The sequence below is a fragment of the Pipistrellus kuhlii genome, unplaced genomic scaffold (genome assembly GCF_014108245.1).
Source record: "Pipistrellus kuhlii isolate mPipKuh1 unplaced genomic scaffold, mPipKuh1.p scaffold_m20_p_3, whole genome shotgun sequence".
NCBI lineage: Eukaryota > Metazoa > Chordata > Mammalia > Chiroptera > Vespertilionidae > Pipistrellus > Pipistrellus kuhlii.
Window position 1 is genome coordinate 69,445,215 of NW_023425529.1, and position 26,622 is coordinate 69,471,836.

At 34.2% G+C, this 26,622-nt stretch overlaps 1 protein-coding gene across 4 annotated transcripts in view; it reads left to right on the forward strand.

The window, feature by feature from the left end:
* The window catches only part of TMTC2 (transmembrane O-mannosyltransferase targeting cadherins 2), a 412,316-nt gene that overhangs the window by 247,821 nt on the left and 137,873 nt on the right, over positions 1–26,622 (forward strand). For all 4 annotated transcript variants that reach the window (XR_006742882.1, XM_036456330.2, XM_045588305.1 and 1 more), the window contains exons 5-7: positions 10,645–10,730; positions 11,225–11,409; positions 12,275–12,353. Coding sequence is in view for 3 of the 4 variants with exons in the window: in XM_036456330.2 (XP_036312223.1) it covers positions 10,645–10,730; positions 11,225–11,409; positions 12,275–12,353 (350 nt within the window). In the remaining variant the exon portion in view is untranslated. The remainder of the gene's footprint in view (positions 1–10,644; positions 10,731–11,224; positions 11,410–12,274; positions 12,354–26,622) is intronic.

Consider the following 26,622-nt stretch of genomic DNA (forward strand, 5'->3'; position numbering starts at 1 on the left):
TGGTCGAACTGGTTGAGGGGACAATTCACATATTAGCCTTTTATTATATAGGATATACACTGAGTGTCCAGGTTATTATGTATTCAGAGATCATAACAATCTGGCCACTCAATGTATATGAGTGAGAGATTTACTGTAAGGTCCTGCCTCACATCATTATGAAGATGGAGAAGTCCTGCAAGTGGCTTCTGCAAACTGCAGACTCAGGAAGGCAGATGGTGTAGTGTGAAGGCCTGAGAGGCTGGTGTAAAGTCCAGTCTGAGCATGAAAGTCTGAGAACCAGGAGGTCTCATGGAAGATCAGTGTCCCCAGGTCAGGCAGAGAGAGAAAGCTCATCCTCCCTTCCTCCGTTTTGATCTAATGAGGCCCTCCTCAGAGTGGATGTTGCCCACCCGTGTTGGGGAAGGTAATCTGCTTTACTTCGTCTACTGGCTCAAATGCTAATGTTTTCCAGAAACATCCTCACAGACACACTCAGAATGTCTAACCACCTAGCTGGTCATCCTGTGTGAAGTGAAAACATAAAATTAGCAATCACACAAGCACAAGCACATTGGTCATTATGAATTTTTTTGGTATAGTTGATTGGCATTGGATGCTATAGTTGATCTTAGTTTGAAACAAATGCTAGATTTTTTCATGGACATGTATAAATAAGGAAAGAGAGAAATATGTTGATATAGACAATGAAGACACATTGGGTACATGAACCAGAGAAAGAGAGGGCAATTATTAATACTGAAATGGAGAACAGGGACATATTCTCAACAGACATATGTGGGGTAATGGGAAGATAGTGTGATTCGAAGCCTGGCATCTCTGAATTTGAATCTCATCTTGAAACTTGTTAGCCATGTTTTTGTGGGCAAGTGTTTTAACCTTTCTCTCTGATGTTTTTATGTCTCTACAGCCAAAAACGATAATATATTATATTGTTAATTTTATGGGTGAAAATAAATAACATAATATGAAAAATGTTATCATGAAGACACCCCCTATTAAGTGTCATCCTTCTCTTAGGTACTGTTTTTTAATTAGGGAAGTATATTCATACCTATAATTATCTTATGATATGCAAAGAAAAATATTGCCTTAATTATATATTCAGAGGACAGGTAGGTATATAGCAAATTATGCATATATTTATATACAGTATAGTTCTGTGAATCCTAGATCCAACAATAATTAGCAACATAGATTTGTGAATAACCATTCTGATTTTGGAGCTCCTTATTTGTAAAATGGGGCTTATTTGTAAAATGGGTTTATTATGAGAATTATATCAGATAGCAGTGATGATGCATCTTGCTTTGGACCTGTCACAGGATAGAAGTACCTTTGTAAGAATGCTTCATTTAATTGAGACCTCACATAGTTTGAAGACTTGGTACTATAGTGAGACTATATTATTTCTTTAGCCCCTAAACAAAAAAATATTTTTTTAAAAGAGCTACTGCTTATTCATTTTCTCCTTATTCATTTTAGCAGATATAAAAGTGTTAATTGGTAAAGTGTTTGCAAATGCATTTGAAATATTTGACAGGTTAGAATAAAATCTTTATGAGGTAGGCTGTCATTCCACTTTATTTAATTGTCAAAGTCTAAATAAAATCCAATTTAGAACAGATGAACAGGTCTGTGTCATAGCAAAGAGGAGGCTTCACTGTGTTTTCTGAAAACTGCTTGGCAGTTACATGACATTAGAAATTAGTTAACATTGCATGGTTGTTTTCTTTCTTCCCCATCTCTGTTTCCATTCTTCTTCATGCATAAAAAGTAAGGAATGGGAAAACAACTTGCTTATTTCCCTTTCCAGTGAAATTTAACCTTTTCTAGAAAAGATTTCTTTCTAGTTTGCTCACAGTACTTCCTATATAATAAAAGGATAATATCCAAATCGACCGAAAGGTGGAACCACTGATCAGTGAGGGGTGGGGCCAGCGAGCAGGTGGCACCAGGCCAGCCAAGGCAGGTGCCAGCAGGCAGAGGGAGGGGGTGGCGATGGGGGTGGGGGGCAGTGCTGTCCCCCTATTGGCCTGCTGGGTCACCTCTCAGATATATTACTATTCTAATAAGTTGAGGTTATGTGTCTTAAATAAAAAAATAACCACTTTATTCACTTCCTCTATTTGTGTTTTCCTCCCCTTAGCCATCTTTGTAAAAATATTTTTACCTATTAAAAGAGAAAGAGAGAAAGAATGACTTGAGGGAAAAATATTGGTAGAGAAAATTATTTTGCTTGGTCCTCAAATACAAACTCTATTATTCTAGGGTGACAAATGCTGGGTAAGATCAGAAAATATGTGTAACTTTGTCAAAGCTATCTCCCTCAAAGCTCAAATTCAATCATTTATATCTCACTGAATCTTTTTTCTCTGATGACAGACTACCTATTTTTATTTCATTTGATAATTCTTGTGGGTTTCCTTCTTTCTAACTATTTAGGAATTGAGAGAATTAACTTTTAAATAAGAAAAAACACTATTGATGTCATTATTCTTTTGGGCAAAGAGAAAACTCTGACCACTCTGATGTCTAGGATCTTAATCTAAGAGTTACAATTTTATATACTCATTTTGCTCTTAAATTATATAATTTTAAGTAATTATTTTAATTGCAACTTTGATACCTGACAGTTGCCTACTCTGGTTATCACTCAAAACCAAACTCATATTCCTTGAAATGTAATTAAAAAAAAAAGTTTTCCTTAAAATTATCAGTGAGAGTCATACTTTATGTCACTTATTTTATGACCTTATATAATTAAAACAAAACAAAATAATACATGTGATATTTTATCAGTTGGGGAGAAGTTGGTTTGCAAATGATAGAAATCCAAAATAACTTTGGCTTAAACCAGCAATTTTCAAGCCCTGTGCCCCAAGAGGCACCTGGTGTGCTGCAAGAATTCTTAAAAGATGCAATCAATACCTGATTATTTTGTTAGAGGCACTGACTTATTTTCCCTTATTAAAAAAAAAAAAAAAAAAAAGACAATAGCTAACACTATAAAAGCTATCTGGCATGCATGAATCAAAATTATTCCTTTTTTTTGTCAGATTGACAAAAAATATAATGTATTTTTGTGTGTGCTACAAAATGTTAGTAATTAGTTTATGTGTTGCCATAACATGAAGGAGGTTGAAAATTGCTGGTTTAACATAGTTAATTGACATCTTCTTTCTTACAAACAGTAGTGCAGAGAATGTAGTCCCAGGTGTGGAGGGCTATTTGTTCTCCACCGTCTTTAGGGCAGGGTTTTGCCTTGCAGTCAGCAGCGCAGACAAAGGGTCAGAGGAACATGCTCCCTCTGTAAGGGCATGTCCTCTCTGTGCTTTCATCTCCTAGGGCGGGGCTTAGTCACATGACCAAGCCTGACTGATCATGTTTTTGTACATTGTTTTTTCATGTGTGCAGTGTGAGTGCATATTAGGCACTTATATCCTAAGCCAGGCATCCTCAAACTTTTTAAAGTGGGGGCCAGATCACGGTCCCTCAGAGAGCTGGAGGGCCGGACTATATGAACTACTAATTCCTACTGTAACACCTCGGCTGCGCTCACTGCCCAAAAAACCTGGCAGGCCGGATCAGACTCCTTTGCGGGCTGCATGTAGCCCACGGGCCGTAGTTTGAAGACCCCTGTTAGCTTTTGTGTTGCTCTAACCCTTGGAATTACTTCATTTGATTCATGTAATAGTAACTTATTTTATTTACAGTGTTAGTTTTTCAAAAGGAATATGAGTTTGGTTCTGTTGACTTCTTGTTATAGTCACTTGAGATTTTTGTCAGGCAAGATTAGGGGGCATTTAAGTTTTATGAGTATGACATGCTATTAATTAATTATTCCATTCCATACCAGAAATTAAAATTTTATTTTTTTCAGTTGTCCTATTATGAGCATAGCCTAAAATGAAGCATGAATCTTGTGAAAACAGTGAAAAGACAACAGTAATGCTATTTCACAGTTAAATTATATAAAATTTCATTATTGGAGTCATTAGCTAAATTAGCCAATTCGATTAGGAGATTTGAATGAATGCAAAAGTTCAAATATGGCTTCAAACCAATGCTAATTAATTTCACTAAAAAAATTGAACATGAAAAATGTATAATATTTTATCTCTGAGGGAGAAAAAAATATTACTTTTAAAAAATTACTTACACATATTAAAGGGTAATTGAGCAAAATTCAGAAAAATACCCCAGTTTAAGATGAACATGATATCTTTGTTAGTAATTGGGCCTTAGGGATTATAACTTTGATTTTTGTGAACCATTACCTGTAAACATTGTTATCTGATGTATCTTGATTACTAAGTACTTTTGCCCAGGGAATAGCCAAACTATTATTACAGAAGTATTCTAAATAATATGATCTTAATTTTAAGTCCTTAACTTTTCAATTTCCAAAATGCCTCCTAAACAGTCATTTAATTCCACAAAGCCAGTTATTACCGCTAACATGCTGTTCTCTGTAACCTGAGTAGATAAAAAAACAGCTGGGGGTTTCCATAGCTTGATGTGCCTGGAACTTCCTCACCTGCACTCTCTACTTCTCTTGGAGCCTCACCTGACCTGTCACCTTGGGAAGGTGTACCTTTTGTGGGTTCCCCAAAACACGCCATGCTTCATTTACACTGCATTGTGATTCTTTGCTTGTCTGTCTTCCCCATGAGACAGTTCCTTCAAAAAATATTTATTCATTTCTTTGGTGATTGTATTCTCAATGTTTAATATGTTGTAATGGTAATGAAATCAAAACAAGAAACCATGCAACTATCTTTTTGTGTTTCAATCGTTTGTTTTTTGTTGTTGTTGTTGTTGTTTTATTTTTTAAAAGAAAGACTTGTGTGTTTTTTAATATAGATTTTATTGACTTTTTTAAAGAGGGGAAGGGAGAGGGCTAGAGAGTTAGAAACATCGATGAGAGAGAAACATTGATCAGCTGCCTCCTGCATACCCCCTCCTGGGGATGTACCTGCAACCAAGGTACATGCCCTTGACCAGAATCGAACCTGGGATCCTTCAGTCCGCAGGTTGAAGTTCTATAATCTTGAGCCAAACCAGTTAGGGCTGTTTCTGTAGTTTTAAAGGTACACGACTCTAGGTAGGCCACACCGTTTCACCTGTGTTCTGCATATTTTTCAGCTTAATTACTGAAATACCTAGTCTTGAAAAATATACCTTTCATTTGATGTACTTTCTCAATAACTTTTTAGTACCTTAGATTTCAACCTTTTTAAAAGACCTTTCTGAGAACCTGAGGCAAAGGTAGCTTTACATGAATATTTGTGTTTTGCTAGGACTATTCAGAGGGCCGTCTATTACAGGGACACACTGATCACTAATATTTTGTTTAGATGTACTGATAGTAGTGGGGAAGGGCATGCTTTTCCTTTTTAATTTTTAGAAAATTTTATTTTATTGGGGTGACATTGGTCAACTTGATCATATCGATTTCAGGTGTGGGTTTCTGTTATAAGATCTGTGAATTGCACTGTGTGCCCATCACCCAAATGTTTTCTTTCTTGTACTTTTTGTTTTTTTTCGTAGTTCATATATGTGACTGAGATGAGAACTTATTTCTTATAATATTATTTCAATTTCTCCTCCCAAAACACTTTAACTTCACATTAATGTAGAGTATAGCCCACTCTCATTAGTTGAAAGGCAACTTCATATAACTTGAATAAAATTATTTCCCATTAGATTCTTGCTTGATGGTATATTAAAGTGTGTTCTTATTTTTAATACTATAAGCCAAGAAACCAGAAGATTATATTGATCAGCATGTAAACAAACTATGTCATCAACTTTCAACAGTCATTTGGTATGAGTGATCCAAAAAGACACAAATCCTGCTTATAGTGATGAGGTTGCTGGGCTTGAATTGTAGCACACTTCTTACTAGCTACGTAACCTTGAGCATGTTGTTGAACTTTTTCTTGCCTGAGGTTCATCATCTATAATATGGAGCTGGTAAGAATAACCTACCTCAGAAGATTATTGTTGAGTAATAAATAAATTAACATATGTAAAGTGCATAATACATTGTAAGTATTCAATAAGTTTAGCTAGTATTATTATTACCACCATAATTATTACAATGTGAACAGTTCTCTCCTTCTGTCATATACAATATAATATCTTCAGTAAAATAAAGAATAGGTTCCGTAAATGTGGAGAAGGGTAGTAACAGAAGCTTGTTTGTCATAGTGCTAGGACTGACCCAAATTCTTCCAGACCTGCCAAAATGGCATTTGATTCCTTCTATGAGCAACAAAACAAGTTAGTGTTATGCAAAAATCTGGAGAGTTTTAGAGCAAAGGAAACATAACCTGGTATGCCTCTATCTAGAACTGAATTGCTTTAGTTCTTTCCTCTTTTATTTTTCTTCTTGAAATAGCATGAGATTTAGTATCAGAGAACCTGCTCCCATCCTGCCTTTGTCTTCTTATGAACCATGAGGCCTAGAGCTGGCTGGTAAATTCTCTGTGGACCACTCTTTCTTCCTGTGTAACACGGGGCCTCTGATAACACTTTTTAATTGCTGACCAACTGCTGCTTTCTTTTCTAGCTGCTGCCATTGTCACTTTGACTCTCTGAACCTTTGTCCAATCCTGAGCTGGGGTGATGTTGGACCTCTGTCCTTTATCATAGCAATTTTCCGTACCATTTATTTTCTTTCTTGTTTCCCCTAGTAGCTTGAGCATCATCGGCAGGTGCATTTCTGTCTTTTTCACATTTGCAGCATGCAAACTAGGGCCTAGTAGATGCTCAATTAAATTTTTAGCCATGATAAATTAGTCACAGTAGCCATTTCAATTGGTTATACTCACTCCGTTGCTAACTTTATTCAGAGGATGATGCTCTAATTTAAAGAGCCACATTATATGATTCTGTACACTTGTCTGCTACAAATCTCAATGTGCGTATTTTGCTCCAAAGGAAAAGCAGGCCGGATGGGATTGTCTAGATCTGGGTACCATGCCAATTATTTTTTTTCTCTTCTTTGTATATTTTATGAGTTGGAAAATGACAGGAATATTATGCATCAGTACTGGGGAGGCCATGAGCCTGAATACATAAATCAGTTTTCAAAGTTTATGGACTTCCAGCACGTTGTCAAAGAAATGTGCTGATCTCTCTTGCTCTTTCTGACTAGCCTAACTGCATATTTGCCCTTTAGAAATGTAATTATGTGGAGACTAATTAGTGGGCTATTGCAGTTATTTAGGTGATAGGAAAGATAAAGGGGCTCTGACTGCCATAAAGATGAACCTTGAGGGACAGAATGAAGAATCTTAGAAAAGAAGAATCTGTAGGCTTTGGAGACTTTATAAAACATGGCATTTTGAGGATAAGTGAAAAGTCAAGAGTGATAACCAGGTTTCTGATTTTAGCAACCTGACGGTCCTAATTATTGAGGAGATTTAATTTCTTTATTTTCATTGGGAGATACTGGTTTTAAGGTTTGGTTGTATTGCTTTTGAAATTCCATTGAGCATCTAGGTTGACGTGGCTCAGTAAACTGTTGAAAACAGATCTGAATGTCAGGAGAGAGAACTCAGCATGTGAGCTACATGTGTTCATGATGTCATTAGAGACAATATGTATCATGAAAAAAGAAAAAGACTTTAAGTCCTATGAAACACCAACTCCCCTTAAAGCATTGGCTCTCCTTTCCAAAGCCGTGACCCTTTAATACAGTTCCTCAACCATAAAATTATTTTCGTTGCTACTTCGTAACTGTAATTTTGCTACTGTCATGAATCGTAATTTAAATATCTGTGTTTTCCGATGGTCTTAGGCAACCCTGCTAGCAGTTCTCAACCTGTGGTTCACAACTCACAGGTTAAGAACCGCTGCTGTAGAGCCTAAGACCGTTGGAAAATACAAATATTCACATTACGATTCATTAACAGTAGCAAAATTATAGTTATGAAGTAGCAACAAAAATAATTTTATGGTTGGGGATCACCACAATGTGAGGAACTATATTAAAGGGTCAAGGCATTGGAAAGGTTGAGAACCAATGCTTAAAGGAATAAATGAATAAGAGGCACTTTCTTCATTTTCTGTAGGATGGTCCCGGTGATAAAAGAGAACGAGGGGGGACTGGTTTTTCAGAAACCAAGGAAATGCAGTTTTAGGAAGGAAGATGGGTTCAGTAGTCATAGGGGCGACAGTTGAATGAATGGGTGGTTCACATCAACATCTTATTTTTAAAATGTGGTCATTAGTAGAAATTTCATTATGACATTCTGTGGAATTCTGGGAAAGAGCCAAAACTGGATTTAGTGATAAATAAAAGTTGAGCCATTGGACATGAACACCATAGACTTTCTTAAAGGAAACCTAATGGAAGAACAATAAGAAGCAGTAGTTGGAGGAAGATGAAGGAATGAATAAAGGTTTTAAAGTGGTTTTCCCCTGCCTTTATACTAATAGGCACATGAACATTTTTGTGGACTTAAAGGAAAGAAAACTGTAATGCAGAAAGAGGTGGAAGACACTGGATAAAGAGAGTCTAATGGAAAGATTTGAATTCCTAAAAAATGTAGAAAGAAGAGATTAAACGACAAGATGGTATCTTTCCTCTGGTGTCATTAGCCTGTGCCAAAGGAAAAACATCTCTTTATCTGAATCTCAAAGGAAAATGATGAAGACAATTAACTTTGTAGATACGTTTCTAAAATGAGATAATGTAACAGTATATGAGCTAGTTAACTGGGAAGCATTTTGTCACTAAAATTATTGTTATAAAGGGTATTATTCCTTTTTTGAGAAGTATGTGGGTGTTTTCTCTTTATCAAGTTTACCTATTTTTAAAGGCAATAGAACATTTCCACAAGCTCTTGGGTACTGCAGAAAACTGCGCTTTGTTCTCAGAAAGAAATATACCCTTAACAGCAAAGCATATCAATTTCATGATCAGATTAATTGTTAAAAGCTTGTAATGAAAATGTACATTTATGTATAGATGTAAGATGTTCATGTGCTTGGAAATGGTTTACTCTATTCAAACTATTTTTTATTTTTATTTGTTCATTATTTTAAAATGGTTTTTATTGATTTTAGAGAGAGAAGAAGGGAAAGGGAGAGATAGAAACGTTAATTGGTGGTCTCCTGCATGCCCCCGTCTGGGGGTCGAGTTCATAACCTGGGCTTGTGCTCTGCCTGGTATAGATCTGTGATCTCTTTGTTCCCGGGTAGACACTCAGCCACCAAACCATGCAGGCAGAGTGACTTTTACATTTTTTATTTGTTGACCCTATTACAGATGTCCTTTTTAACAAACGGTATTAGAAATAATTATGAAACTACTTTATGCTAATGACAGGAGTGAGCAACCTTTAATTTCAAAATGATTTGCTTTAGATATTTTTAATGATGCCCATTAAATAACAAACTGAGGATTTTAAAATACTCTCTAAAATGATAAGCTTTTATCAGTAGCTTTCTCATTTCTCAAAGCTCCATTCTACCAGCCTTTCCAAAGCCTCAGCAGCTGGCATGTAGAATCTGCAATTTGTGGTTGATAACAGCAGTGCTCAGACCCCAGAGAGGTGCCAAATGTCTGTAAGATACTCGCTGATTACAAGAGGAGAGGGATCAGCCAAAAAGGCCTCTGTGAGAGCTTTTCAACTAAGTCCAGTGCCCTGACACTGTATTTTCAGAGATATGATTATAATTGATTCTCAAATAGGTCATGAGGGCGGGGTCTGGAATGGGTGGGGTGACCCATGTGGCCACTGCCCATGGGCCTCCTAGGGGTGTGGGGTGTGGAGTCTGAGGGTCTGTAGTGAACTGAAATGTGCCCAATATTCTGAAATAAGGAAATAACAATGTGGATAGTCTTTAATCTTTCTCTTTGTGTCTTTACAGCTTCTGATTCAATTCTGACTCTCTATTCTGTAGACCTAGATTGCACTTTGTCTTTTGGGCAGTCATGGACCAGTATTTCCCAAACAATATGGCTAGAGAGAGAGGCATTTTATATTTAAATAAATACACATATAACCACATATGCATATATATGTATTTAACTTAGGTTTCTTTTCTGAAATGATGAAAAAAATGTGCATGCTCCAAGAAGAAATGTAGGTGGTTTTTCTGTCCAGTGGGAGAGAAAAGATTGTGGGAAAGAGAAAAGTTCAGTGAGGATAAAGGGCTTTTTGAAAATACTTCTTTAAAAAAATATATATATTTTCATTGATTTTAGAGAGGAAGAGAGAGGGATAGAGAGATAGAAACATCAATGATGAGAGAGAATAATTGATCAGCTGCCTCTTGCATGTCCCCTACTGGGGATGGAGCCCATAACCCAGACATGTGTGTGCCCTTGGCTGGAATCAAACTTGGGACCCTTCAGTACACAGGGTAAAGCTCTATCCACTGAGCCATACCAGATAGGGCTAGGCCTGGAAATACTTCTTAATACTTCCTGATGCAACAAACATGCAACTGATACCTCTCCAACATTTTCTCCCCTGAGGAATATTTTCCTTCTATTTAGAATTTATTTTTATAGTACCAGGTCAGCATTTTTATGGCCCCTTAACCATTTTTATTTTCAAAACATAAAATAAAAATTTGTGGTTTTGTGTCCAGTAACACGGTCCTATCTCTTTCCTCACGCAGAGGGTTACTCCTGCAGGAGAACAGCAGGTTTGCAGAAGCGCTACATTATTATAAACTGGCCATCGGGAGCAGGCCTACCCTGGCTTGTGAGTAACAGTCAAGTTTTTCTTTTTCTTTTTCTTTTTTTATTTTTTTTAGTTTTTCTTTTTAAATATCTTTTTCTTTTCCTCTTTATGCATTAAAATTATTTCTTTGACTTACAACCCCATGGTGCTCCTGTTTTGAAAACTTGCCAATCAAATTATCAGTCTCTAATAATTTTATCTCTCATTTTAATCATGTTTTGATATCAGTTTATTATTTCTTAATATGTTCAGATATATACAACTTTTATTCATCTAGATTGTAAGTTCAGAATGTGTTGAACTTTTTAAGAACAGAGACTATTCCAGGTGTTTTTCAGTGGTACCAACACTTCTTACTACAATATATTAATTGTTCCCATATGTATTTGTTGCTTAAATATTTATGTCTTGGTTTCTTTTAAAATCAGAAGACAGTAAATTGAAATAAAGGTAACTTACTGTATCCAACGTGCACATCATCTTCTTACATTTATATTTCCATGTTTTTCTCTCAGCTGCATATTTAAACACCGGCATTATTCTGATGAACCAAGGAAAGACAGAAGAAGCCCGACGTACATTCCTAAAGTGTTCTGAGATCCCCGATGAGAACCTAAAGGACCCTCACGCGCATAAGAGCTCGGTGACCAGCTGTCTGTACAACCTGGGAAAACTCTACCACGAGCAGGGACACTATGAGGTCAGGTCCAGACCTCTCTCCCCCTTTCCTTCCTTCTTGTTCTGATCCCGTCTCAGTGCTTTCACCTTATGATTTCATTGCTGTGAGCATTTAAGAAGCTAGTGTTGTTTTATTGAAAGAGTTTCAAGATGAAATTCGTCTGGGGGTGGGGGAGCCCTCTGCTAAAGAGCACTTACCGCCTAGTCGGTTTGGCTCAGTGGATAGTGTCAGCCCATGGACTGAAGGGTCCTGGGTTTGTTTCCCATCAAGGGCACATGCCTCCATTGCAGGCTCCATCCCCAGCCCTGTAGGGCTGCATGTTGGAGGCAACCAATTGATGTGTCTCTCTCATGTCAGTGTTTCTCTGTTTCTCCCTCGCCCTTCCACTCTCTGTAAGAATCAATGGGAAAAATATCCTTAGGTGAGGATTAACAAAACAAACAGCAAAGAATACTTACCAGATTTCTTTTTGTGTTGTTAATCCTCACCCAAGGATATTTTTTCCATTGATTTTATTTTAAAAGAGAGAGGGAGGGAGGGAGGGTGGGAGGGAGGGAGGGGAAAAAATAAGATATATAATTCATTTTTCTAGTGTTTAAATTAAAAAATCTATGTGAACTGAAATTTTATATTAAAATAAAAGAGCTTTATAATATTCAGCTACTTGTGACACTAAATTTTTATCTGGCCTTCTTCACTCACTGGGTTGAATATTTTTATTCATGAAATCGTAGTAGTATGACATAAAAGTACAGCTGAATTATTTCCCTCCAGTGAACCATTTAGAAATAGCAATGGAACTTTGTAATTTTGAAAGGATGTTATTTTATTTTTGGTGAATATTGTAGTCTTTCATCTTTTTGTTGTTGTTTGTTTCTTAAATTAGGAAGCCCTTACTGTATATAAAGAAGCAATTCAGAAAATGCCAAGGCAGTTTGCTCCACAGAGCTTGTACAACATGATGGGTAAGTCAAACCTTAATATTTCAATTGCTGTTTCTGGGACCTGTGGGGAAATTAAAACCTGTGCTTTTGTTAAATCAAATTCTAATAAGTTATAGCATTGATCCTGACTAGAAAACTCTTTATTCACAATTGGGTATCACATTCACATTTTCACATAGCATACTTTTTCTAAGAAGAGCAAATACATGCATTATCATATTGATTCTCAACAAATTGTCCAGATAGCAGAGATCTTATAGGGGCTCACAGCTTTTTGGGGTATTAAGAGTTAGCTGGATTCTGGAGATTGAAAAGATGAATAAAGTTCACAGATTTTAGTGAAGTTATCAAATTCATGATACTTTTTAATCATGTTACTTGCTTAAGCAGAAGATCCTCAAAAGTAAACATGCTGTGATGTAGAGATGAATGCTTTTTGGTACTTGTAACCGATGGGATTAACAGAGTCAATCTGTATGGTTTTTATTGATCAGGCCTTGGATCTTCATAGGTTTTTTTCTGAGTTAGTATTTTAGAGTAAAAACAATCTGTGAAAACAGCAAATGTGCTACTACAATTATTTCTTTTTCTACATTGGGTAATTACCTTAATTTTCTTATTAGAAAGTATGCAGGCTAGGGCATTGATTTTTCTAAGTGCAAGAGCTCAAAAATTAGAATTTCTAATAAAATATCTATCACTTTCAGTTGATTTGTGACTGTGAGTTGTCACCTCAGCTATTTGATGGTCAATGGAAGCTGTCCATTCAGTGTATGTATGTGTGTGTGTGTGTGTGTGTGTGTGTGTGTGTGTATATATATATATATATATATATATATATATATAATTTTAAAATCCAGAGCACAGATTGCAAACTCAGATTTTTCTTTTTATTAAACTGGTTAAGTTGCTTACTATTTCTAGGCTTTTCTCGTGCATATAAAAGTAATGAGACAACATGGTCTCTAGGATTATTTTATGTTTTTGGTTTCTATTATTTGAGAGATTCGATACTAGTTTGTATAGCTTGAGTACACACACGTTAAAAAAAAAATCTAAATCCTCCCAAACTATAGAATATGTGCCTGGCCTAGCCAGTGTGGTTCAGTGGTTGAGAATCGACGTATTTACCTGGAGGTCTTGGTTAGATTCCTGGTTAGGGCACATGACCAGGTTGCAGGCTCAATTCCCTGTAGAGGGCATGCAGGAGGAAGCTGATCAGTGATTCTCTTTCATCATTGATGTTTCTATTCTCCTTTTCCCTCTCCTTTCCTCTCTGAGAAAGAACAACAACAAAAAAAGAATATATGCCTGGCAAGGACACACACTTTCCCTTTTTTCTAAATGACAGAAATTTAAGAAATAGTTTAGAGACAGAATAAGGCAAGAGTCAATAAACAGAAAAAAATCATAATTTGGAAGAGGTTAATATATTCATTCTATATGACCCCTGCCCCAGTTAGCCTGTGCAGCCGTGGAATAACTTAATGCTCATATTAAAAAGGACATTGGAGTATTTCTAGTTGTTGCTTCTTTTTCTCTTTGCTATGATTACTAAAAGCTAAAATTTACCTTCATTAAATGTACTTTTCCCCTTAAACTCTTATAATTTAAAACAGTGCCTTATACTATCCATCAGTCTATCTACTCAGATGAAATGTACATGCCCAGGATGTGTGTATTTAGAATGTTTAGATTTATCAGAATTAACTTTTAAACATTAATATTGGATGGTTATTTCTGTCAAAGTGAACACTAAAAGGATCACTTTTACTAGTTTTATCTAAAGAGGTACAGTGATTTTAGTTTATGATTTTATTCTTAATGCTAATGCTTGGGAAGGCCATTATTTCCAATTTCCCTCAATTATGAAATATGATGTCTTTCTTTAAACTGGGAAGGGACTTTGAGATACTTGGTAACAGACTGCATTTGGCATCTTGATTGTTAATAGGAAGTGTGGCGTTCACTATAGTTAGTGATTTCAGAAAATCCATTCAATTATTTTATGTTAATTGATTGAAAACTCAGCTGGTACCTTGGGATCTGTCTCTCTATGGTTACATGGTAACACAAATACTGAGCACACACAGGCAGTGGAAGATAAGTTGGACCATGAGGTTATTGTTTAGTCCTTTATCTTATTTTCCATTATAGAAAGAGGCAGTAGCTTTGCCCAGATTCTAAAAAGCACTCTAACAATTTTCAAGGGGAGAATCCCAATATAATTTAAAATTGCAGATTTCTCCCCTAATTATTGTGGTTTCCTTCTGTTCAATTTTGTGTGAAGGTCTGTTATCTGACCAGGCTTGTTCCGTGTTTCCCTGAAAATAAGACATCCCCTGAAAATAAGACCTAGCACAACTTTGGGAGAAAAAATTAATATAAGAAACTGTCTTATTTTCAGGGAAACAGGGTAGTTTCAACTATTTATGAAACTATAATTTTCTCAGAGAGTGAGTCCACCACCTAACCAAATGGGTGAAATCCTCTGAGTATTTGCTTTAACTCCTAATACATTTTGATTAGCTTCCATTTGACAAGGAAAAAAAAAAAAAAAGGCCCAGGAGATAAACTGCCTTACCAGTTCATCAGTTTCATTAGTCTGTCAGCATGTGCTGATTATCCTATCAAGTTTATCAACAGCCTTGAATGTGTTTTCTCATCCTCACATTTACATATTATTAGTGCCCTTCAGGGATCAGTGATGGATTATAATGTCTGGCTAGATTTAACCTGTAAGTATTCATTTTTCTCATGGCTCATTCATTTCCCCTTAATGACCACTTTCTGCAAACACTTGTGTGTATGTATACAAAGATTCTTTTCCATCCTGCTTTTTCTTTTATTTGAAGGTTAGGAGAAATAAAGGAATATTTGTGAAAAAATTACAGTCACATTTGAATGTTATTATTAGTTTAATAACTCAATTTACTGCAGTTACTCTTTAAAAAAAATACATACAAAAACATACTAGTTCTTTGCACTTTCCTTCCCCTTGAACATTTTATGAAAAACTTTTACCACTCTCTATTCCATATGCTGATAGTTGACTTATTCTGAATACCAAATAAGCAAGTATATTTTCCCAATTGTGTATTAATAGAAAAACACATTTGATTTATTTCCCAATTTAATTTTATCCTAAGTTTGCTAATCTTTACTCTGGCAGTTCATAAGTAAATTTTTAAAAATATCTTCTTATTATTCTGTTTGATTTCATAAATCTTAGGTGATTGAATAACAACAATTGAGAAGTTTACATCCCATTCAAAATTATGTAAATTATAAACATAAAAATAATGGAAAGCAGATGCTAAATATTATAAACAAAAATTAAACTTCCACCTACATGGTGGTTATAATTATCAAGGTATGAGGATACATAAAATATTTTAAGATCAAATCACAAAATAACCACTAAGTGGAGATTCAGTATAGTGTGAAGTCAGATAGCCCAGGTTCAAATGATGGCTTTGACACTTACAAGCTGAGCAAATTACTTAAGTGAAGCCTCATCTCTCCCCTCCGTTAGTGGCTGTAATATTATAGTAGTGTCAGCTTGAGGATTAATTGGGTTGATGAAAGTAAAGTTATTGGATCAAATGCCCAACCTAGGAAGTATATTTAGGTTACCTCCCTTATAATCATTACCATTTCTATGGATCTTTAAGCTCCAAATGCCAATGACTGTATTCTCTATCAGGTATTTTTGTATTTACCAATATAAGTATTATTTTTCTATACATAAGATTTTGTCATAGTGATGGCCTTACAGTCACCACTGATTCAATGAGGATTCTACTTAGTTCTGTCCTAGAACTGCTGTATTTTCTTTAGAAGTTCATTTTCCCTTGTCCCTTAACAACCATAGTCAAAATCATTCTTTGATCAGTAACTATGTTAACCAAAAGTGAAATAGCTTACTCAGCTAATGCCCAGTTAACTTAAATTCATTAATAGAGCACTTCCTCTAAATTAAAATTGTCATTTTAGGTTAGAGTTTCTTCTGTTTTTCTTATCATGGCATATTTTCCCCCCTAGACTTATTTAAAATTATTTTTTATGTTAACATCCAGTACAGGTCTTTATTGAATCTCTATTTTTCTTTTATTCTCAAAGTATAGGTGTGTTTTAGAATCAGAGAATATTGACATTGGAAGACTCATATCTTAAAATCCTCCTAACATAATCACTTCTATTTTGCAAGATAAAAATAAACTCTCAAAGTGTATGCTCAGTATTATACCATTTGTATTAGAACCAGTATAGCTTTCTGACTTAAACTCAAGTGCTTTTTCTAGTTAGGCTTCTGTATTATGAAACTGGCATGCTTTGTACCGTGTCAATATAACTTTTCTTTGCCTATTTAAAAATCAGTGAAATATATGTATATTTCATAGATATATTTTTGTTATAATCTACCAGAGGCCCAGTGCACACAATTCGTGCAAGGGGCTCAGCTCTCATAGCTCCTGCGTGTTTTGGAAAGTCTTCCCAAAGGTTGTTCAGCTGTCCGGTCTAATTAGCATGTTGTGCTTTTATTATTATAGATTACATAGATATGTAACAAAAACCTCTTCATCTTAACAAAAAAGAATAAACCACCTATGATACTGTGATTTCATCACAGATGTATTAACCATGCAGGGTATTATTTTTTTAACTTTTTTTTTTTAATGTAGGATAATTGCTATCTATCCTCAATTTTTCTCTTCTTTCTCTATAATTATTTTCCTTAAAACGTCCACTTAAACATTGCTTTTGAATAAGATTAGGGGGAACTAAATTAGGCTGTAACTTCCAGTTACTTTTGTCAGCTAGAGCCTTTTAAACCCCAGTGGTCATTTTAAGCCTATTTACTATTTAAAATGAAATCACTCTGCTTTCTCAATGCAAAGTAATTGTTGGGTTTAATTACATAAGCAATTTAGGCCATTTCACTTGGTAATTTATCCTGAGGACAAAGTGACATAATGTGTTACATGAAGTAAGAGAGAACCTAGAGTTAATGCTTTATCATTGCCGTCTATTATAATCACTATGTTTAGAAGAATTTTTGCATGCAAAAATAATTTTTTAAGTCACATATCCCCCACTTAGTACAAAGGTGATGGTGATATTATATAAAATGGAAAGTTCCTGTTCTTAGAGAACTTTCTAGGAAATTTCACAGTTGGTCTGAAAATGTGTCTTTCCTTAATAAGGAAATGCCCATAAATAAAATGGAAAACTGTACTTCTTTAACCTGGAAAATATTTTGTCCATACTGATATAGGCTGTGCTAAGTTGACTAGACAGCACAAAGCAAACAAGGACAATATCAAGCTTTTTTTATTTCTAATGTGACACCAGTATCAGTTTGCATACATATTCATATTTTCCTAGGTATTTTTTAAAAATTGTGCTCGTTTTGGTTAATATGCTTTTACCTTAGGGACAGGTTGTATACGTTTCCAGGGGAATTGCGTGATAATGACCCATTGCTCTTTATGCCTTGTTCACCTTTATTTTTACCATACTATTTTGATTCTCTTATCCCTGATAATTCCTAGTTTGTTTGTGCTTTATACACATATGTTACTTTTAAAGTCCTAGCTCAGTATTAGAAAATACATTTTCCTTCATCAGCCTGCAAATAGCAGATCTTTTACTTACATAGGTCTGAAATAGAAAAGATGTTTCTTTTTTATTTTATTTTTTTTCTGAAAAGATGTTTCTCATATTCTCTAATAAGAAGGGAGAAATACTGCTTTAATTTTCTATTTCATGAAAGTAGCTCTTTAATTAGGGGAGATTTCCCCAATTTTATTGAGCTATTTCAAGTGAATGAGGAAAGAGTTATTGATAGGAAACACAGTGAATTTATTAGATCAATTTTTGGAGTTAAAAGCTTGTCCAAATTTTATTTTTTTTTTTTTTTTTTTTTTTTTTTTTGAGAATAAAACTTGTGGAATGAGTTAATGGCTACCAGTGGTATTTAGATTCCTTGCTACCATTCCTTAGTACTATTCCTTATTATCACTACTATTCGGGTCAGAAGAATTGACAAAGATGTCAAATGTACCCCTCTGGAAAACAAAATAAAAAATGTTCATTTGTAAGTTTATCCTAACTCTTTTAAAAAAAAAAAATCTATTTTATTGATTTTGTACAGAGAGGAAGGGAGAGAGATAGAGAGTTAGAAACATCGATGAGAGAGAGTCATCGATCAGCTGCCTCTTGTACACCCCCTACTGGGGATATGCCCGCAACCAAGGTACATGCCCTTGACCGGAATCGAACCCAGGACCCTTCAGTCCCCAAGCCGATGCTCTATCCTTGAGCCAAACCGGTCTCAGCAATCCTAACTCTTCTTGAAGTTGTACACGATAGGCTGTTTAGTTAGTAGAATGGCTATAAAAGAAGTTTTTATTTCTCAGACTTCTGTGTGGCTGCTCTTTTAGTTGAATCATTTATTTTTTATAAACTCTTTACCTCACCTTGTTCCAGAATATTTTTAGAGTAGAGATATTCAAAGTACATTTTTGACATGATGATTTACATCCTTCATGTTTTCTTCTATGACTGCGTTTGGATCGATAGAAGCATTTAGCATGCTGACTGTGAAAGAGATGGTTTTTAACTGCGTGAGATTTGAACTTCACATCTTCCAAGCATGGAAGCATTAACACTCCAGCAGTGTTAAGCTCTTTATACCCACTCGTTTCCTCTCTTTTGAGTTCTGGTGAATTTTCCACAATTGCTTCCATTGGCACTCTTGAAAATCAGTGTGTCAGTCCTATAAACGTCAGAATGACCTTACAACTAGATTAGCCACTGGTCTGCGTACCTCCTGAATATTAACTTCTAATTTTAAAGGTAAATCTATTAATATCACTTTCATTTGTTCATTAGTAGAAAGGACAAGACCAGGAAACCAGCGTTAGGTGTGAGGTTTGACAGTCCAGAAAAGGGAAAGGTAACTTAGAGGGATTTTAGAAGTTCACTTAAGATGTGGAGCCAGCAAGATAAGGAAATCATGAACTTTTGGCTGTATAGCAAAAAGAATAAATATATAAAATTTATGTACAAAATTTATAAAATGTTCTTCCAGAAGTTCACTTATCATTATAAACTGTAGTGGTTTAACTTTACTTTTTACTCTTCAGGCTTGATATAAATTCGACATTATGTGCCATGGTTGCAGACATTAATTTGCTAGGCATTAGTCTATACACTACAAAGGTCAGCAGCATCCAGTTCAGCTGCATTAAATAGGCAATATATTTTATTTAAAGTTTTAATTAAACCCAGGGCCTGAAGATATATGGTCCCAGTGGGGAGTAGTAACACTTTCGTGGCAATAATAAGGTAATAATAATAGTTAGGGCTAGTGTCACTTGCTTTCCTGGAAATACGATATGAGACAGTTGATTATATTTCATTGCTATTAAAACCATACAAGTCACCTGTTAACATTAATTCTTACTTTTTCCTGTTTAATGGTAAAGGAAAAAATTGGTGCTTAAGACTTTACTTTTAAATTGAGTTATGAGGAAGTGAATACACTAAAATTAATACTTAATTATATCTTTCTTATTCTCTGATTCTGAAAAAGTTTCAGTATGTTCTGATTGGAAAATTTGTTTTCTGAGGCCTCAATAAAAATGACTAAGAAGAAAGTATATATTTTACCCTTTCTTTGGAAAATGTCCATGAAACTAACCTTTTACTAAAGATTGTTGGGTTATCCTATCAAATCAAGGTGATATAATGTTATACTTGGACTTTTATTAACTTGATTTCAAAATCTGGCATTCTTAAAAGATGACTATTTTGGTGACTAGATGAAATGGACATAATCATGAGGGGGAAATAATTTTGTATGAATGATATAGTCATTGGACATATTTAGAGTAGGCAAGGAATACAAATTAAGTTAAAATTAAATATATTTTAGGGTTAAATATATTTAACTGTATATACTTTGTTATATGTGTACTTATGTCTGCTTTTCCTAATATATAAGGAAAAGGTATTTTCTACATAAAAATCTCATTTAACTCCCCTAATTAGCTTTTTGTTTTTGTTTTTGTTTTAATTATATCTCCTGTAGAAACTATTGCTATTTCAAATTGAATAAAGAGTTAAAATAGCCAAAACCAGTTTGGCTCAGTGGATAGAGTGTCTGCCTGCAGACTGAAAGGTCCCAGGTTCGATTCTGGTCAAGGGCATGTACTTTGGTTGCAGGCACATCCCCAGTGGGAGGTGTGCAAAAGGCAGCTGATCGATGATTCTCTCTCATAGATATTTCTAATTCTCTGTCCTTCACTTTTCCTCTCTGTAAAAAAATCAATAAAATATATTTAAAAAAGAGTTAAAATAGAACTTACAAAGTTTTGTTCCAAAATATGTCTTTTTTTGCCCATATGCTAATTATGGGAATGCATTTTTTGAACTGTCATTGAGTCTTATTTTCAAGTGTTCATTAAAAATAGTATGAATTTAATTAACATTAATATAAAATTATAGTATAAATAAATTATTCATTGCATATTATGGAGACATATTGCTTGATCCAGAAATACATATGAAATGTTTTCATAAGAAGATGTATGTAAAACTGAAAATGCTTTTATTATACTCCTTTGACATTTGCCTGCAGATATTCAAGTTCTGTTTCTCTGAATATTACTATTTTCATTAATTCTTTTCAGGCTAGTAGAATATTTACATATTATTTTTTTATTTTCTCTGGTATAAACCTTTTTTAAATTAAGCACAATTTAGCACTTCCTTGATATTTCTAGTATTCTCTAATTATATTAAGCCATTTTATTTACTCCACTGTAATTCTTCCTCTCTTTTTTATTTTTAGTTTTTATTGAGTTGAGAGAGAGAGAGAAAGAGAGAAAAACATCAATTTTGTCATTCCACTTATTTATGGATTCATTGGTTGAGTCTTGTATGTGCCGTTCCTGAGGATTGAACCTGCAACCTTGGTGTATTGAGATGAAACTCTAACCAACTGAGCTACCCAGTCAGGGCCCATTGCATTCTCTTGAGGACAGTATGATATTTTGGGGGAAAGGTCATCAACTCTACCAATACACACAAGAACATACATCCCCACACCCCCCGCACACACACAATCTCCCTTTTTCTTTTTTGGAAAATGCTGAGCATTTAACAGGAATGGCTCCAACAGTGGTTGATTGATTATTTTCAGTGATTTAGTTCTTTGAAAACATAAAAGGAATTGATTAGCCTAGAGGACTTCAGGATCCCCAGTTGCAAGTAGAGAAATATTGACACAGGATACTGGCTTTTTTCCAAGTTAAATTTTGCTGGCACATCAGTTGTTCCTGTATATAACCTCACACTAGAAATTAGGAACCTTTTCAACTTTCACCCAAGTTTAACCCCTTTTTGATGTGTTTTACTTAAAGAAATTATTTGCTCCCCCCGCTCCTCCCCACCACCTTTCCTTTTTTTGGATTAAAGCTCTTCTTTCAGGCTTTAATATTTCCCTTAAGTTTGATGCTACGAACTTGGTGAAGTGTTAAATATTGATCCTTTTCATAAGCCTCCTTAATTCTAAGGTTTGGGTCATATTTTATTTTACTTCCAATTCTTCCACCCAAATGGAAAAAGTTATTTAAGTCTGCTGTCAGATACTAAATAAGATCTCTTATTTCTGTAATCATTTAAAATTCTTTATCTTTTTCTGCTCTGCACATTAGCTATTGAGGATTTCCTATCAGAATTAATATATTCAAGGTAGGTGGACTGTGTTATTTTTATAAAGATAAGAATGTAAATATAAGAGATTCCCCAAATTTGACAGCTAATAGTTATAATAAGTTTATGGTATAAGTAATTTAATAAAGCCAGACTTCCTAATGTTTCTGTGCTAATGCTAACACTGTAAAGTAAAAAGTGAGAATTAAAACTGCAGCAAGTTAAGCTCTTGAAATAATAGACTCCTGATGTCATATGACTTTGACAGATCACAGATTCTGGGAGAAGTATATATTTGATAAAAATGTAACATATAAATCCAAGTTGATATATAATCTGATTAAATATTTATCAGATATTTCTCAAACTCTTTTGAGCGAAAGGCTTCTGAGCTTAGGTTGGAGGAATGTTCATGAGATGAAGGGTTTTGTGCCTGGCTCTAAACATCTCAGAGACTAATTTGGGATAATTGTCCACTCCAGGTACATAAACAAGGGTGGGGGAAGTTTGGATAAAGGAAGAATTGAGAACTAATATTAAATAAAGGAAATAAGTTTGTAAAAATTTTCTTCTTAAATTGACATTATAATTCAATAGCAATAAACATTTCAACAAGAATTTTATAAAAACTTGACAAAATGCTTCCAAAGTTCATCTGAAACTCAACAGGAAAACAGAGCAAACGAGGGGAAGAATAATTTGTTGTACTTAATATTAAAATATTAAAAGAAGCTACAGTAACAAGTGCTGTACTTGTATAAGAACAGAAAACCAGAAAGAAGTGAAACCCTAGAAACAGATAAAAACATACAAAACACTTTTGTAGGTAATAAATGTAGAATTAAATATTGGAAAAGGAAGGCAGTTCTCATAATAAAAGTTGATCTGGGATAAGTGATTAAATGTTTGGGAAGAATAAAATCCAATACTTGCCTCACACAATATGGCAAAATGTTTTTCCTATGAAATAAGTACCAGTTGTAATAGGAAATTATATAATTAGGAGAGAATGTATGACCCTATGATGAAAAAAAATATTTTTTGTGCATAAAAGATACTGATAAACCTACAAAGGAAAACTCAACTTGATTTGCATACATAAAATTAAAATAGTCTGAAACAAAAAACTGTTTAAAACATCTCTTGCAATATCATAAAGGAAAGATAAATACAGAAATTAAAAAATGGTTTCAGCCGAAACCGGTTTGGCTCAGTGGTAGAGCGTCGGTCTTCGGACTGAGATGTCCTGGGTTTGATTCTGGTCAAGGGCATGTACCTCGGTTGTGGGCACATCCCCAGTAGGGGGTGTGCAAGAGGCAGCTGATCGATGACTCTCTCTCATCGATGTTTCTAACTCTCTCTATTCCTCACTCTTACTCTCTGTAAAAAATCAATAAAATATATTTTTAAAAATGGTTTCAATCCATTAAATAATAACTTTAACATAAAAATATTCATGGGTAAAATTTTGTGAAAAAAAAACCCCTGAAAATTTGTGCATTTTCATTAATCATTAAAATAAAAATTCTAAATGAAAGCATTTTTATCTTTCTCAATGGGCATTTTAAGAAGCATTAGAATCTCATTTGATGAGTCTTAAATATTAAATTTGCTAATGCTTTTTAGTTAGATAATTCAGCTGCTACATATGTGTTCTAAGGAAATAATAAGAGACATGTAAATAAAAGAAGATTAGAAGGATGTTAATTACTGAAGTTGGTATAGCACCTCTATAAAAATGTGGGAGGGGATTTTTTAAATAAAAAGAAATTGAATATTGATCTTGAATAAGAAAATTGAATTTTGGAGAAATTATCACATTTTTATTTAATATAGTAAAATGCTAAAGAAACCAAACTCTTATTAAAACTACCAAATTTTATTAGTTATATAATTGAATTTTTCAGTATGTAAAGTAAATTCTTGAAAAACACTAAAATTTACCAGTAATAAAATTAATACAATGTAATAAAATTGTGATCTTTCAGTCTTTCTGCAATGGACAGATCAGATAAACTTTTAATTAGATACCAAATATATAAATATTTTAAAAATTACCAGACTTGATCAGGATATAGTCACTCTTAAATAGATCATCAAGAAAAATCCATGAACACAGCAGTTCTTTTTAAACTGACTAGGATATTGTCACTGATTTAAGTAATGACTCTGTATAAATTACACAACGTTGGTGATTCTACAACTGGTCATTTGTATCATTTTGGAGACAAAAGAGTTATTTATTCTTTGCCCCTCATTTTGTAGGTGATAAAACCAAGATCCTGTAAATAAATTACTTATTTACAACCATACAACTACTTTAATAGAAAAGTAAAAATTTGAAACCCAGTCATCTAGTACTGTTTTGTTATGTAATTCATAATGTAATGCTGCATCATAATTGTAAATGATTGCAACAGGTAGATGAAACAAATTAATCAAGTAATTAAGATGGTTTCCTTTATTTTAAAATTATGTGGCAAAATTAATTTCCAAAAAAAGAATTTAAAGTAGCATGCAAAAAGAAATAATCATAAAAATTCAAAGATTGCTAACGTGATCCTTAAAAACAATGGCCAGGACATTAAAACGCTAAGTATAAAAACCACCAAAGTAAACCTAATATCTTAAATGGAAAATAAGCGTTTCTGGAAAATGGAGGATTACCTTAGTGACCAGGTAACTCCTCAAGTTTGGAAAGCCTAGAAATTAGAAAGATTATCTAGAATGCCTGATGTTCAGGCAAAGTACCCCAACATTTGGAGTATTGGCAATGAGATCCTTTCCCTGTATCAGCCACAGAAAGCCTGCTGGTAGTGGTGTGGGGCCTATTCTGAGTGCTCCCATTATTCTTGAGAGGCCAGGAGAGTCCTATAATCTCTGTGAGGCCTTTTACAAAAATAGATATTCTCTCCATTGTGCTGGTGTAGCATTTTTTTTTTTTTAAACATACCTTTGAAACTTTTATAATTTCTTCAGTGATAACTAGATATATGTGAGTTAGTGTTGTTCACACCTCATTTACTCCTGTTCTGCTATCAAAGCATGCTCCTAACCACTTGCCACCTTTATTATTATTTTTTATTCCAAACCATGATAACTATGAAATTACATTTTTAAAATGGGTTAATTTTTTTAAAAAAGTTTTTGTATATTTTGTTTTTTGTGCATCTAAAAATTGAAGTCGGAAAATGCTAACAAATATACTAGTGTTTATTTGTCACTAGATTATAGCAAGAACCATACAGGTAGGAATGAATGATATTAACTTTTATGTTTACCATCATATGCATGATCCATATTGGTTAACCTAAATTGATATGTGAAATATTTATTCAATATTTTGTTTAGAAAAAAATTACTGTAAGGGGTAATCACTTTTGGTAATGTTGGTCACAAAAGTTTTTTTGTTTTGTTTTTTTTAAATAGGGAATCTGGGGCAGGGCAGGGAGAATTGGATGAAGGTGGTCAAAAAGTACAAATTTCTAGTTAAAATTCTGGGGCTGTAATATACATGATGACAGTAGTTAATACTGTTGTGTGATACATTTGGAAGTTGCTAGATCCTAAAAGTTCTCATCACAATGAAAAAAAAAATTAAAAATCTCTTTTGTATTTGTATGAAATTATGGATGTTAACTAAACTTATTGTGGTAATCATTGATAATATATATGTCAGGGCATATGTGGGAACTTGAAACTCCTACAGTGCTGTATGTTAATTACACCAAGTGACCAGATTATTATGATCTCTGAATGCATAATAATCTGGCTACTCAGTATATATATATATAGTCAGGCCAATCTGGCCAGGGGGAGGGGGCATGGGCAGTTGGCTGGCCTGCCTGCTGGTCAAACATTTGGTTGAGGGGACAATTTGCATTTTAGGCTTTTATTACATAGGATATACACTGAGTGACCAGATTATTATGCATTCAGAGATCATAATAATCTGGCCATTCAGTGTATATCTCAATAGAACTGAAAAAAGAGGGTATTCAAATCAAATCTTAATTTAGAAATATACTATCTTGAGCAAAGCAGGAAGAACAAAAGGAAACAGTGGCAAATATGGGTTTTATGCCCCACCACGTGATCTACCAGCTGCAGCTGTCCAAAATCCTGAGTCATGAGAATCAGTGAGATCTGGCCTCTTACATCATCAGTAGTTCAGCATTTTTTCCTTTAAGGAGTAAGTTTTCTCTGGGTTATTTAGATATACACAAGCTTTTTAGGGAAGAAGAGTGACATTATTTGTTTATATCTGAAACTGGTTTATATCTACCTGAAGCCAACCTGGAGACAACAAATTCCTTTTATTCATGCCTGAATCAGAAAGAAATCTGAGTGATAAATCTGATCACTATAATATTGCACAGCACATCTTCTCATTCTGACGAAAGGGCCTCTATTATGTCATTTTTATTTTTTGCAGAATGAGAAGGAAAAATAATCATCATTGCTTTTTATTTTCTCCTCTAGGGTACTATAAACATTTTTTCCCCTGTAATTGTAAGTTAAGAAGTACAGCACCAGAGAAGATGACTTGATTTAACGCCCTCCCCAT